We start from the raw sequence: 16,473 nt of genomic DNA, 5'->3' as shown, positions 1-16,473 counted from the left end.
TAACTGTAAAAAATTTTTTTAAGAAATAATGGCTGAAATCTTCTCAAATTTGATGAGGAAAAAAATGAGTTACACATCCTAGAAGCAGAGGAGACTCAAGACAAGATGAACACAAAGAAAACCACTACTTTACTGTCCAGAAAAAAATATGTTACATAGGGACTTCCTTGCCCAAGACAGGCAGGTCACGGTGGAGAGGTCTGACGGAATGTGGTCCACTGGAGAAGGGAATAGCAAACCACTTCAGTATTCTTGCCTTGAGAACCCCATGAACAGTATGAAAAGGCAAAATGATAGGATACTGAAAGAGGTACTCCCCAGGTCAGTAGGTGCCCAATATGCTACTGGGGGTCAGTGGAGAAATAACTCCAGAAAGAAAGAAGGGATGGAGCCAAAGCAAAAACAACACCCAGCTGTGGATGTGACTGGTGATAGAAGCAAGGTCTGATGCTGTAAAGAGCAATATTGCATAGGAACCTGGAATGTCAGGTCCATGAATCAAGGCAAATTGGAAGTGGTCAAACAGGAGATGGCAAGGGTGAATGTTGCACAACAAAGGAAACTATAAGCAAGGTGAAAAGACAGCCTTTTGAATGGCAGAAAATAATAGCAAATGAAACAACTGACAAACAACTAATCTCAAAAATATACAAGCAACTTATGCAACTCAATTCCAGAAAAATAAATGACCCAATCAAAAAATGAGCCAAAGAACTAAATAGACATTTCTCCAAAGAAGACATACGGATGGCTAACAAACATATGAAAAGATGCTCAACATCACTCATTATTAGAGAAATGCAAATCAAAACCACAGTGAGGTACCACTTCACACCAGTCAGAATGTCTGCGATCCAAAAATCTGCAAGCAATAAATGCTGGAGAGGGTGTGGAGAAAAGGGAACCCTCCTACACTGTTGGTGGGAATGCAAACTAGTACAACCACTATGGAAAACAGTGTGGAGATTCCTTAAAAAATTGCAAATAGAACTGCCTTATGACCCAGCAGTCCCACTGCTGGGCATACACACCAGGGAAACCAGAATTGAAAGAGACACATGTACCCCAATGTTCATTGCAGCACTGTTTATAATAGCCAGGACATGGAAACCACCTAGATGTCCATCAGCAGATGAATGGATAAGAAAGCTGTGGTACATATACACAATGGAGTATTACTCAGCCATTAAAAAGAATACATTTGAATCAGTTCTGATGAGATGGATGAAACTGGAGCCGATTATACAGAGTGAAGGAAGCCAGAAACAAAAACACCAATACAGTATACTAACACATATATATGGAATTTAGAAAGATGGCAATGATGACCCTGTATGCAAGACGGCAAAAAAGACACAGCTAACGGACTTTTGGACTCAGAGGGAGAGGGAGAGGGTGGGATGATTTGGGAGAATGGCATTGAAACATGTATACTATCATGTAAGAATCGAATCGCCAGTGTATGTCCGATGCAGGATACAGCATGCTTGGGGCTGGTGCACAGGGATGACCCAGAGGGATGTTGTGGGGAGGGAGGTGGGAGGGGGGTTCATGTGTGGGATCGCATGTACACCCGTGGTGGACTCATGTCAATGTATGGCAAAACCAATATAGTATTATAAAGTAAAATAAAGTAAAAATGAAAAGTTAAAAAAAATAAAATAAAATATCACTGTTCTCTTGGGGGGCGGGGGGGAAAGAGTGAACGTTGACATTCTAGGAATCAGCGAACTAAAATGGACTAGAATGGGTGAATTTAACTCAGATGACCATTATATCTACTACTGCAGGCAGGAATCCCTTAGAAGAAATGGAGTAGCCATCATGGTCAACAGAAGAGTCCGAAATGTAGTACTTGGATGCAATCTCAAAAATGACAGAATGATCTCTGTTCATTTTGAAGGCAAATCATTCAATATCACAGTAATCCAAGCCTATGCCCCAACCAGTAACGCTGAAGAAGCTGAAGTTGAATGGTTCTATGAAGACCTACAAGACCTTTTAGAACTAACACCTAAAAAGATGTCCTTTTCTTTATAGGGGACTGGAATGCAAAAGTAGGAAGTCAAGAAACACCTGAAGTAACAGGCAAATTTGGCCTTGGAATATGGAATGAAGCAGGGCAAAGACTAATAGAGTTTTGCCAAGATAATGCATTGGTCATAGCAAACACCCTCTTCCAACAACACAAGAGAAGACTGTACACATGGACATCACCAGATGGTCAACACCGAAATCAGATTGATTATATTCTTTGCAGCAAAAGATGGAGAAACTCTATATAGTCAACAAAAACAAGACCAGGAGCTGACGGTGGCTCAGATCATGAACTCCTTATTACCAAATTCAGACTCAAATTGAAGAAAGTAGGGAAAACCACTAGACCATTCAGGTATGACCTAAATCAAATCCCTTATGATTATACAGTGGAAGTGAGAAATAGATTTAAGGGCCTAGATCTGATAGATAGAGTGCCTGATGAACTATGGAATGAGGTTTATGACATTGTACAGGAGACAGGGATCAAGACCATCCCCATGGAAAAGAAATGCAAAAAAGCAAAATGGCTGTCTGGGGAGGCCTGACAAATAGCTGTGAAAAGAAGAGAAGCAAAAAGCCAAGGAGAAAAGGAAAGATATAAGCATCTGAATGCAGAGTTCCAAAGAATAGCAAGGAGAGATAAGAAAGCCTTCTTAGCGATCAATGCGAAGAAATAGAGGAAAACAACAGAATGGGAAAGACTAGAGATCTCTTCAAGAAAATTAGAGATACCAAGGGAACATTTCATGCAAAGATGGGCTTGATAAAGGACAGAAATGGTATGGACCTAACAGAAGCAGAAGGTATTAAGAAGAGATGGCAAGAATACACAGAACTGTACAAAAAGGATCTTCACGACCAAGATAATCACGATGGTGTGATCACTCATCTAGAGCCAGACATCCTGGAATGTGAAGTCAAGTGGGCCTTAGAAAGCATCACTACGAACAAAGCTAGTGGAGGTGATGGAATTCCAGTTGAGCTATTTCAAATCCTGGAAGATGATGCTGTGAAAGTGCTGCACTCAGTATGCCAGCAAATTTGGAAAACTCAGCAGTGGCCACAGGACTGGAAAAGGTCAGTTTTCATTCCAATCCTAAAGAAAGGCAATACCAAAGAATGCTCAAAATACCGCACAATTGTACTCATCTCACATGCTAGTAAAGTAATGCTCAAGATTCTCCAAGCCAGGCTTCAGCAATACGTGAACCGTGAACTTCCTGATGTTCAAGCTGGTTTTAGAAAAGGCAGAGGAACCAGACATCAAATTGCCAACATCCGCTGGATCGTGGAAAAAGCAAGAGAGTTCCAGAAAAACATCTATTTCTGCTTTATTGACGATGCCAAAGCCTTTGACTGTGTGGATCACAAGAAACTGTGGAAAATTCTGAAAGAGATGGGAATACCAGACCACCTAACCTGCCTCTTGAGAAATCTGTATGCAGGCCAGGAAGCAACAGTTAGAACTGGACATGGAACAACAGACTGGTTCCAAATAGGAAAAGGAGTATGTCAAGGCTGTACATTGTCACCCTGCTTATTTAACTTCTATGCAGAGTACATCATGAGAAACACTGGACTGGAAGAAACACAAGCTGGAATCAAGATTGCCGGGAGAAATATCAATAACCCCAGATATGCAGATGACATCACCCTTATGGCAGAAAGTGAAGAGGAACTCAAAAGCCTCTTGATGAAAGTGAAAGAGGAGAGTGAAAAAGTTGGCTTAAAGCTCAACATTCAGAAAACAAAGATCATGGCATCTGGTCCCATCACTTCATGGGAAATAGATGGGAAACAGTGGAAACAGTGTCAGACTTTATTTTGGGGGGCTCCAAAATCACTGCAGATGATGATTTCAGCCATGAAATTAAAAGACGCTTACTCCTTGGAAGGAAAGTTAGAACTAACCTAGATAGTATATTGAAAAACAGAGACATTACTTTGCCGACTAAGGTCCGTCTAGTCAAGGCTATGGTTTTTCCTGTGGTCATGTATGGATGTGAGAGTTGGACTGTGAAGAAGGCTGAGCACCGAAGAATTGATGCTTTTGAACTGTGGTGTTGGAGAAGACTCTTGAGAGTCCCTTGGACTGGAAGGAGATCCAACCAGTCCATTCTGAAGGAGATCAACCCTGGGATTTCTTTGGAAGGAATGATGCTAAAGCTGAAACTCCAGTACTTTGGCCACCTCATGCGAAGAATTGACTCATTGGAAAAGACCCTGATGCTGGGAGGGATTTGGGCAGGAGAAGAAGGGGACGACAGAGGATGAGATGGCTGGATGGCATCACTGACTCGATGGACGCGAGTCTGAGTGAACTCCGGGAGTTGGTGATGGACAGGGAGGCCTGGCATGCTGCGATTCATGGGGTCACAGAGTCAGACACGACTGAGCGACTGAACTGAACTGGTGGTCCACTGATTAGGAATCTACCTGCCAGTGTGGGGGACACAGGTTCAATCCCTTGTCCAGGAAGATCCTGTGGTAACTAAAAACCCATGCACCACAGCCACTGAGCCCGCACTCTAGAGCCTGAGAGCCACAGCTAGCGAAGCCTTTGTGCTCCAGCGCCGGGTTCCACAACAGGAGAGGCCACTGCAATGAGAACCCCGTGCATCTCAGCTAGAGAGCAGCCCCTACTTGCTGCAACTAGAGAAAAGTCTGCATGGCAATGGAGAACCAGCACAGCCAAAAATAAATAAAATTATTTTAAAAAATATAAGGACAAAATAGTGACAGTTTCAGATAGAATGAGAGAATTTATCATTAGCACTCTTGTACTATAAGATATTTTAGCTGAAGGGAAATGACACCAAATGGCATGTTGGATGTACACAAATGAAGGAACTAGGAATTGTAAATATGTGTGGAAAAGAAAGTATTTTCTTCTATTAATTTCCTTAAAAATGAATAACTGAAAGTAAATACTTATGCTATATATATATAATATATATGACAACAAAAATAACGGGGCATAAGGCAAGAAATATTTTGTAAGATTTCTACTTTTTTATCTTAAGTATTTTAATATTTTCCTAAGTACACTGGAATAAATTGAATCTGTATACTGTAACCACATGAAAAATGTAAAAATGTTAGTCGCTCCGTTGTGTCCAACTCTTTGGGACCCCATGGACTATAGCCCTCCAGGCTCCGGTGTTTGTGGAATTTTCCAGGGAAGAACACTGGAGTGGGTAGCCATTCCCTTCTCCATGTAATCTTCCCAAGCCATGGATCGAACCCAGGTCTCCTGCATTGCAGGCTGATTCTTTAGTATCTGAGCCACAGGAAAGCCCCTGTAATCACATGCGTGCTAAGTCACTTCAGTTGTGTCCAACTCTTTGCGACCCTTTGGACTGTAGCCCACCAGGCTCCTCTGTCTATGAGATTCTCCAGCCAAGAATACTGGAGTGGGTTGCCACGCCCTCTTCCAGGGGATCTTCCAGCCCAGAGATTGAACCCATGTCTTGTACATCTCCGGCATTCGCAGGTGGGTTCTTTACTTCTAGCGGCACCTGGAAAGCCCAAATAAGAGCTGAAGAGAGGAGTTAGACTGAAGCCCACCATGCTCCTCTGTCCATGGAATTCTCCAGGCAAGAATGAACACTGGATTGAGTTGCCGTTCCCTTCTCCAGGGGATTTTCCTGACCCATGGATCAAACCCAGGTCTCCTGCACTGCAGGCAGATTCTTTACCTGGGCCACTAGAGAAGCCCTTGAGTAACCATTAAAAATATAATTAAAAAAATATAGCTAGAACCCCAACAGAGGAATTAAAATGGAATTCTAAAATATATATATATGATTAACTCAAAGGAGAGTGGGAAAGGAGGAACAGAGGGAGAGTTAACAGATAGGACAAATAAGAAATAAATATATGGATGCAGATATATCAACAGTTAAGTGTAAATGAACCAAAAACTAATCAAAAGGCAGAGGTGGTCAGATTGGACAAAAAAAGCAATAACAGCTATTAGCTATTTATATGTGGTGCACTTTAAATACAAAGACACAAATATGTGGAGAATAGAAAGATAGAAATACACTAGGCAAACAATATGCTTAAGAAGGTGTCTCTATTATTTACCAGAAAAAATAGACATCAGTACAAGGAAGATTGCTGGAGACTTGAGAGGATAAATGTTGTTTTAATAATGATAAATGGGTTAATACATTAAGAAGGTAGAATAATTTTAAGTATATTATTACACTTAATAAACAGAATTTGAAAATACATGAAGCAAAAACTAACCAAACACAAGGGAAAAATGGTCAAAGCCACAATCTTAGTTGGACACTTTAATACACTCAGTAATTAATAGCACAGCTGCATTGCTTCAAAGGTGAAGAAAGTCAAAGATCCAAAAGTTGTCAACAGCCATGACCTAATTGACATTTATAGCCAACAATTGCAGAATGAGCATTTTTTCCCCAAAATATACAAGGAACATTCAGCAAGTAGGCCATGTTTTATGTAGGGCATAAAACAAGCCTCAGTGTAGTTCAAAAGATTGAGATCTTACAGGGTTTTGTTTTCCGACCACGGTGATGGTAAGCTTGAACTGCATGATTATAAAATGACTTTGTATTAAAAATTGTGGGATGAAGCTACAGCAGTACTTAACAGGAAAATTTCTAGCTTTAAATGCTAATGTTAGAAAAGAAAGATTTCAAAAATCAAGTTATCTAAGCTTCCACATTAAGAAGGTAGAAGAACTTCCCTGGTGGTACAGTGGATGAGAATCTGTCTGCCAACGCAGGGGACACAGATTCCATCTCATCCAGGAAGATTCCACGCGCTGTGGGGCAATGAAGCCCATGCCCCACCACTGCTGAGCCCACACACCTAGAGTCTGTGCTCCACAACAAGAGAAGTCACCACAGTGAGGACCGATGCCCTGCATGAAGAGTAGCCCCTAGGCACAGCAGTGAAGATCCAGCACAATCAAAGGTAGATATAAGATGAATACATTTTTTAAAAAAGAAGTTAGAAAAAAAAGAAGGCAAATTCAAACCCACAGTAAATAGAATGAAGGAAATGATAATGATAACAATAGAAATAAAGGAAATAGATGAAAAAACCTGGTCCTTTGTAAATATCAGTAAAATTGATAAACTTCTAGCTAGGCTGATGAGGGGGGAAAATGCAAAGGATATAAGTTACCAATATTGAGCATAAAAAAGAAAATTGGGGATAAATCTATTTGGAGTTTAGAATTTAAAAGATAGTTAACACTATTTTGAATGACTTTATGCTAATAAATTTGACAATTTAGATGAAAATGACCAGTTTCACAAGTCACAAAATTAACACGGGATGTAGAAAATGTTAATAGCCTTATGTCTTCCAAATTTTAACTACAAAGCAAATTTTAGGCCCAGATAGCTTCTATAAACACTGAAGAAAGATGTGGCACCAACCCAACAACAGCCTGAATAGAGGGGATGAGAATAGCTCCCAAGTCACTGTAAGAGGCCAGTTTTATTTTGATGGCAAAACCAGTAAAAGAAATTATAAGAATAGAAAACTACAAACTAAGGGGAAGGGTTCGACAGAGGATGAGATGGTTGGATGGCATCACTGACTCAGTGGACATGAGTTTGAATAAACTCTGGGAGTTAGTGATGAACAGGGAGGCCTGGAATGCTGCAGTCCATGGGGTCACAAAGAGTTGGACACGACTGAGCAACTAAACTGAACTGAACTGAATATCCCTCAAGAATATGTAAAGATTCTTAACTAAATATTGGTATGTTAAACCAAACTATTGAAAAAGAGTAATACATTATAACCAAGTGGAATTTTCCCCAGGACTAATTTAACATTAGAAAATCAATGAATATAATTTTTGATATTAATAGTACAAGAGAAAACCATAAAATAACAGGTACAGAAGAATCATTTGACTAATGATCATTCCCAATTAAAACTCTCAGAAAACAAAATAAGGAAAGTTTCTCAACATGATATGGGGCATCTATGAAAACAACACAGCTAACATGGTGCTTAATGATTATATGTCTGCTCTTAGCACTTTTATTGAGAATTGTACTGAATGCCTTAGCCACTGCAATGGTGACGAAAGGAAATAAAAGGCATGCAGATTGAAAAGGAAGAAATAAAACTTTTATTTACAGACATGATTTTTTAATATGCAAAACCTCAAGGAATCTACAAAAAAAAAAGTTACTTGAACTAGTAAACGAATTTAACTAGGTCAAAGGACACAGGGATAATACACATACATAAATCAATAGTATTGCTTTATACTAGCAATGAATAATTGGAAAATGAAAAAATGTTTCCATTATCAATATCATTTAAAAGCATCAAATTCTTTGGGATCAAAAGAAAAGTTTTGGGGACTTCCCTGGTGGTTTAGTGGATAAAACTCCTCCAATACAGGAGGCCCAGCTTTAATCCCTGATCCGGGAACTAGATCCTCCATGCTGCAAACATGACATGGTGCAACCAAATAAATAAATACATATCTTTAAAGTGTTTCTTCAAGAGAGTGACATATGTGTGATTACGGCTGATTTGCACTGCTGTATGGTAGAAACCAACACAGCATTGCAGAGCAGTCTTCCCCCAATTAAAAATGAAGTTTAGAAAAGGAAAAGGTTTGTACAGATGCAGTGGGGAAATAAGGAAGGAAACAAATAATTTGAGACCAGAAGTGATCTGGAAGAATTTTCAGACACAGTGATATCTGTGCTGAGTCTTGAAAGACAAATAACTTTGAAACAGTCAAACAGATAATAGTCATTTCAGGCAAAAGAAAGAACCATAAGCAAACATAAAGATAGAAATACTGAGACAGCATGGCATATTTAAGGATCTGAAGTATTTCTATGTGATTTGCTCAAATGAGGAAGAGAAATCAGGAAGACACTAAATTGTGAAGGACTCTAGCTCAGCTAAAGGGCTTCCCTGATGGCTCAGAGGTTAAAGAGTCTACTTGCAATGTGGGAGATCCAGGTTCAATCCCTGGGATGGGAAGATCCCCTGGAGAAGGATATGGCACCCCACTCCAGTATTCTTGCCTGGAGAATCCCATGGAGGGAGGAGCCTGGTAGGCTACAGTCCACGGGGTCGCAAAGAATCTGACACAACTGAGCTACTTCACTTTCTTTCACTTTCTAGCTCAGCGGGTAAAGAATCCACCTGCAATACAGGAGACCCCAGTTCAATTCCTGTTGTCGGGAAGATCCCCTGGAGAAGGGATAGGCTACCACTCCAGTATTCATGGGCTTCCCTGGTGGCTCAGACAGTAAAGAAACAGCCTGCAATCCGGGAGACTGAACCCTGGGTTGGGAAGATCCCCTGGAGAAGGGAATGGCTACCTACTCCAGTATTCTTGCCTGGAGAATCCCATGGACAGAGGAGCCTGGCAGGCTATGTAGTCCATGGGGTTGCAAAGAGTGGGACATGACTGAGGGACTTCCACTTTTTCATGAGTCTTACTAAGGCCTTTGTCCTTTATCCTGTGCCTCATATGGTGGGTTTTAAGGGAAAGAGACTGATAATGTTGTTTTAGGAGTTGGCCATGGCAGAGGAGTTCAGTTCAGACCCTTATAGCTATTTATGTTGAGTTCAGCTAGCAGTAGAGAGGCAGTGACACTCTATGGCTGCTGCTTAGGAATGAGGCATTTGGTTTCACCAGACAATCCCTATTCCAGGGTGAGAGGCATGCCAACTTCTCACTTGACTCACCCAGAATCCTGTGTCCAGCTTTGGCACTGTTGGCAGTGGTAACCATCACATTTGCTAGCAGAGATAGTGTGGAAACTGTGGTAGCAGCAGTAGCACTGGCAGCCCAGCAGTTGCTACCTAATATTCCAGTGGCAGTGGTACCCAACAAGTGAAGAGAGAGCCATATCATTCCTGGCTCCTGACACAGAGGCTGTTTAAGTACCTCAACTGGCATCATTAGACTTTGTGAACTGCTTAATCATTTTGCCAAGGAATGGTAGTGAAGATAGAAGATATTTTTGTAATTAATGTAGGCTTAAACTTACAGTGGTTAGGTTTATAACCCTTATTGTATTATCCTCCATATCTGACTGTAAGCTGATTATACATTGAATGAGGTGGTACATTCTTAGGGCCTAACAGGAAAAGAAAGAAACAGGCCTGGGTTTGAGTGTCTTTCTCTGCTTCATAGCTAAATAATTCATAACTCTCTCAACTCTAGTTTCCCAACCTGTCTAATGGAGATGATGGTGCCTTCCTGATGATAAAATGGCTTCCTGATAGGGTAACTGTGAAAATTAAAGATGTATGGAAGCACTCACCATGTTCTTAGCACAAAGTAGATTCTCTTGTACTAGCTTCCCTTCTTTCACTTCTGTTGTAGGTTATCCTGTGTATTTGCTTTTCCAAACAAAGGCTGCTTTTCACTTTGACTTAGGTTGAAATCTTCCCTACTACTCCCCTGTCTACCGTGGATCATAAAACATTTCCCTCTGTGCCCTCTGTTATGTGCTTATGGGCTTTGGATAATTTAAGAAGGTATGGAAGTTGGCAGCTTTGACAATAGTGAAATTTTGACCAAAGGAAATAAACTAATACTTATGTTATACAAGATACGTAAATTGCCAGTGAAATGAAAAGGTAAAATAGGTTTAGCCTTAAAAGCTAAGCTTTAAGTCCTCTTAGATAAAGCTAAGACACCCCCTCCCCTCCCAACTTAACCTTTTATCTTCTCACAATCCTTCAACAGGACATCATCGACTTAACTAGAGAAACCAGACCAAGGGCAAAGGATCGCAGTGGACTCTGTGTGATTGACCTGACAGGATCTGAGGAAGAGAGTAGACCTGTTGCCACGCTTGACTTGACTCTAGAGCCTGTTGCTCCTTCCCAGAAAGAGCCAGCCAGTCTTCAAGCATGTGCCAGCCTCTCCAGCAAAGAGATAGTGGAAGGGTGGGTGGACAGAAGCTCTAGGCCTGCAGCACGGAGAATCATCAACAGTGATCCTGTGGACTTGGACCTTTTGGAAGAAACAGCATTCGAAGGTCCCCAGCCACCCATGTCTATCAGTGGGGACTCTGTTTACCCAGTAGAGCCGAACTGTAGCTCAACCATATTCAAAGGTGACCTCAGCTTCTTGGCAAGCCTACAGCCCTCTTCAAATATTCACTCCCTCCCCCAGACCAGCAATAATAGTAGCAGTAGCAATCAAAGGATACCCTTGCCATGCCCACAGCAAGATGTGCCATACCCACCACAAGCCTTGCCATGCCCGCTGCGGGCCTTGCCATGCCCACTGCAAGCCTCACCATGTCCACCTCGAGCCTCCTCATGCCCACCGCGAGCCTTGTCATGCCCATCACAAACCATGCAGTACCAGCTACAAACTTTGCCTCACCTGCCTCAAGAAGAGCCATGTCCGCCTCAAGATATGCCCTGCCCTCAGAATGTGCCAGGCCCCCAGCAGGGTATGCCAAGTCCACCTCATGGTTCATCATGGCTTCCTCAGCGCTCACCAAGCCCACCTCAAGACTCACTCTGCCCACCTCAACACTCACTGGGCCTACCTCAAGATGTACCAGGTCCACCTCAGAATATATCGTATCTGGAAGACGTGGTCCATCTACCGGGCGTGCCGCAGTCCCTGGGAGACATACCACAGTCACCAGAAGACATGCCGCTGTCCCCAGTCAGCACACCACAGTCATCGAGAGACATGCCGCCGCCTCTGGTCAGCATGCCACAGCCACCAGCAGGTGCGCCACAGCCACCCGTCAACACACCTCCATCAGCAGAGGCGTCACAGCTACCCGTCAACACACCTCCATCAGCAGACGCGCCACCTCCATCAGCAGACGCGCCACCGTCACCAGCAAGTGTGCCGCATTCACCTAGAGAAGTCTCACGCTTATCAGGAGAGGCCCTGCATTCACTTGGGGCCATGTCATGCTCGTTGGAAGACGTGCCACCCACAGTTGGACAGTTGGCTCATTTACCAAAAATCAGGCCTGCCTCTCTGCAGAATGACGTACAGAACCACGACACCCCTATGGATATCTCAGCTCCAGCCTCTCCAAGCTCCTTTCCCAGCCCACAGTCCCCAGAGTTTGAGACTTCCTTAGAGAAAGTTCCTTGGCTCTCTGTCACAGAAAATCCAGCCAGAAAAGAGAGATCACTGTCAGAGCCTGTCAACCCTGGGTGTGCCCTGATACAGACACAGATACCGCAAGGCGGGTTGTACAACAGACCGTGCCTACATAGACTGAAGTACTTCTTACGACCTCCAGTGCATCACCTCTTCTTCCAGACACTAATACCAGATAAAGACACAAGAGAGGTGAGCTAACATGCCTTCCCTTGGGGATCAAGTGTCCTCTGTATAGGCCTTGTATATGCTCAAGGGGATCCACACATGAGAGAACAGGACCAGTTGAGTTTCACATTATCTTTCTCCCATTTGTGGAACCGTCCAATATAGAATGGGTCCGGGTTCAAATTCAGCCTCACACTTAGAAACCGGCACTGGAGACATCACATTGTTGTAGTTCAGTCGCTAAGTCATGTCTGACTCTTTGTGACCCTATTGACTGCAGCGCGCCAGGCTCCTCTGTCCTCCACTATCTCCCAAAGTTTGTTCAGATTCATGTCCATCGGGTAGGTGATGCTATCTAACCATCTCATCCTCTGGTGCCCCCTTCACCTTTTGCCTTCAATCTTTCCCAGCATCAGGTCTTTTCCAGTGAGTCGACTCTTTGCATCAGGTGGCCAAAGTATTGGAGTTTCAGCTTCAACATCAGTCCTTCCAATGAATATTCAGGACTGATTTCCTTTAGAATGGACTGGTTGGATCTCCTTGCTGTCCAAGGGACTTTCAAGAATCTTCTCCAACACCACAGTTCAGAAGCATCAGTTCTTTAGTGCTCAGCTTTCTTTGTGAGCTAACTCTCACATCCATCCACGACAACTGGAAAAACCATAGCCTTGACTAGATGGACTTTTATGGGCAAAGTAGTGTCTCTGCTTTGTAATATGTTGTCTAGGCTGGTCATAGCTTTTCTTCCAAAGAGCAGGTGTCTTACTTTCATGGCTGCAGTCACCATCTGCAGTGATTTTGGAGCCCCAGAAAATAAAGTCTGTCACTGTTACCATTGTTTCCCCATCTGTCTGCCTTGAAGTGATAGGACCAGATGCCATGATCTTAGTTTTTTGAATGTTGAGTCTTAAGCCAGTCATTAGGAACTGCAAAAAAAAAAAAAAAAATCACATCTACTAGGATCACTCTAATAATATTTTTATTGAAATATAGTTGGTTTACAATATCATGTTAGTTTCAAGTGTATAGCAGAATGGTTCCATTATTTTTTCGGAAGGGAAGGGAAAGTCGCTCAGTCGTGTCCGATTCTTTACGACCCCATGAACTGTAGCCTACCAGGCTTCTCAGTCCATGGGATTTTCCAGGCAAGAGTACTGGAGTGGGTTGCCATTTCCTTCTCCAGGGGATCTTCCCGACCCAGGGATCGAACCCGGGTCTCCCGCATTGTAGGCAGACGCTTTACCCACTGAGCCACTCCATTATAGGTTTTCACAAGATGTTGAATATAATCCCCTATATTAGCTAACCCTCCAGTGTCCCCCTCCAGTGCGGGGGCCATTGGTTCAGTCCCTGCTTGGGGAATTAACATCCCACATGCCATGGGGCAGCTGAGCCCATGTGCTGCAGCTACTGAGTCCACGTGCCCTGGAGCCCACCTAGCTCAGCGAGAGAGGAGCCCGTGTGCTGCAGCTGGAGAAGCTCCTGCACTGCGGCTTGCTAAGCTATGCAGTGCACTCACCCAGTGGCTTCCTGGCCAGGCTCTATGCTGCCTCTTAATTCCTTGCTTACGGACCGTAGCTCTGCTGAGTCTCTTTCTCTTTAGCACTAGAATGGGTCATAACGCCTGTATTATGCCATTGTTTGGCTTAAAGGTAAACACATAGACGCATGAAGCAACCTTTCAGGGTTTATAGAAATGTTCTATGAATAGTAGTTCCCCTTAAGGATAAGGGCATTAGAACAATTTATAAACTTTATCTAAAATTTGTAGAGGTCCCCATTTGTAGGCAAGTAATGAATAAAATACAGTTTCAAGATCATAAAGTGCATCACACATAAAATAGTCACCGAGCGAGATTTTTCTTCTGCTCTCGCTCTTAACTCTTATTACATGCTATTCACAGTGTTGGTCTCTCATCAGTGAGATCAGCGGAGTTACACTCACGTGGCTTGAGACGTAAGAAAACTAGCTGAAGTTCTTTCCTCCAAAATGCTAACTGCCCTCTCCCTAGAAGGGCAATTCTAGCCGTCACTATCTTACTGCTACACATAAACTGTCAAAACTTTGTCTAGTTGGTGTTTCAAAATTAATGCTTGTTCTCAGATTTTGAAATAATGCTTGCTTGCTTAGTATAAAACATTTTAAAGTATATAATATTAAAAAATAATTACCCACATGATGCTATCAGTCAGCATTTATTAATATTAATAGTTGGATATATTTCCTTCCTTTTGGCCTTTTTGCAGGCACTTTAAATTTTTTAATAATTGGGAGTTTAAACAAAATATATTTATTACTGTTGGGTTTGTTGTTTATAGAGAGTATGAATGTAGAGGGTAGCTCTGAAGTATTAGCACCATATGAAACCAACTTCTGTTGCCTGACAAGTGCTTTCTCTCTAAATCTGTTTCCTTATGTATGAAATAGGAATAATAATAACATGTATTTCTTAGAGTTGTGAGAATTAAGCGAGAATAAGTTAGATGTTAAAAAAAGTGTTATTATAGTTATTTTTATTATACTGTTCCCATAACAGACTTTTTAGCATTTGTTTTTCTTCCGATTATTTGCCTATTACAGAAAAAGTAAAAAATACAAAGGTACATACAGAGGAAAAAGTATCCATCATTTCACCACCTAGATAATGGATAGTTTTTTTACACATTCTCAGTCTTTATATACATGCTGTTTGAGGGTAGGGGTAGGGGGTGAAGAAGCTTAATATTTACTGTTGACTGAAAAAAGAAAAATGGCATCTGGTCCCATCACTTCATGGCAAATAGATGGGGAAACAGTGGAAACAGTGTAAGACTTTATTTTTGGGGGGCTCCAAAATCACTGCAGATGGTGATTGCAGCCATGAAATTAAAGACACTTACTCCTTGGAGGGAAAGTTATGACCAACCTAGATAGCATATTGAAAAGCAGAGACATTACTTTGCCAACAAAGGTCCATCTAGTCAAGGCTATGCTTTTTCCAGTGGTCATGTATAGATGTGAGCGTTGGACTGTGAAGAAAGCTGAGTGCCAAAGAATTGATGCTTTTGAACTGTGGTGTTGGAGAAGTCTCTTGAGAGTCCCTTGGACTCCAAGGAGATCTAACCAGTCCATTCTAAAGGAGATCAGCCCTGGGTGTTCTTCGGAAGGAATGATGCTAAAGCTGAAACTCCAGTACTTTGGCCACCTCATGCGAAGAATTGACTCATTGGAAAAGACCCTGATGCTGGGAGGGATTGGGGGCAGGAGGAAAAGGGGACAACAGAGGATGAGATGACTGGATGGTATCACTGACTCGATGGACGTGAGTTTGAGTGAACTCCGGGGGATGGTGATGGACAGGGAGGCCTGGCGTGCTGCGATTCATGGGGTCGCAAAGAGTCGGACATGACTGAGCGACTGAACTGAACTGAACTGAAAAAAAAATCAACAAAATGAAATTCTTCTAACAATGAAACATATTTAAAACATCTTTCTTCATCTTTTTGTTTTAATATCTGATATAGTATCATAACTACCCCTAAATATCTTACCACCCTCACTTCAGAATCAACTTAGGCTAGCTCTTGATTCTTGTACTTTCCTTTCTATGCTGTATTTTAACAGTTGAAGTCATGTTTACATGTAGAACTTTGAATTCTTATTTAACTTAATATAAGCACTTCCTATATCATTAGAAGTTTTTTAGATAAGGCTTTCCAATCTCAGTTTTTCTAATTATGAATATTTCAAATGCTGTCTTCAACTTTTTCTAGAACCTCTTGTGTTTTTGTCTATAGAAACCTATCCTAATTTATTTTCTTTTTATCTCTACAGAACAAGAGTCAAAAATTAGAACCTATCCCTCATCGAAGATTAAGGATGGTGACAAACACCATTGAAGAAAATTTCCCCTTGGGGACTGTGCAGTTTTTGATGGACTTTGTGTCACCCCAGCATTACCCACCCCGAGAAATTGTGGCTCACATCATCCAGAAAATCCTGCTCAGTGGCTCTGAGACTGTGGATGTTCTAAAGGAGGCCTACATGCTTCTCATGAAAATTCAACAGTATGAACCTTGGCTGTTGGCAAATCTTTTAGGGAACCTGGAATCAGGGCACAATTTTCTCTTGCCTAAGATTTATTCAACTAAACATTAGAGCG

General features: G+C 42.0%; 1 protein-coding gene across 1 annotated transcript in view; it reads left to right on the top strand.

Annotated features, from left to right (window-relative positions):
• SIMC1 (SUMO interacting motifs containing 1) overlaps positions 1-16,473 on the top strand; it is an 82,843-nt gene that overhangs the window by 28,640 nt on the left and 37,730 nt on the right. Inside the window, exons 2-3 of the mRNA XM_027971463.3 lie at positions 10,769-12,355; positions 16,146-16,378. Coding sequence (XP_027827264.1) covers positions 10,769-12,355; positions 16,146-16,378 — 1,820 coding nt within the window. The remainder of the gene's footprint in view (positions 1-10,768; positions 12,356-16,145; positions 16,379-16,473) is intronic.

Source organism: Ovis aries, chromosome 7, assembly GCF_016772045.2.
Source record: "Ovis aries strain OAR_USU_Benz2616 breed Rambouillet chromosome 7, ARS-UI_Ramb_v3.0, whole genome shotgun sequence".
Lineage (NCBI taxonomy): Eukaryota > Metazoa > Chordata > Mammalia > Artiodactyla > Bovidae > Ovis > Ovis aries.
Note: the sequence above shows the minus strand (reverse complement) of the source record. Positions and strands in the feature narration are given on the sequence as shown.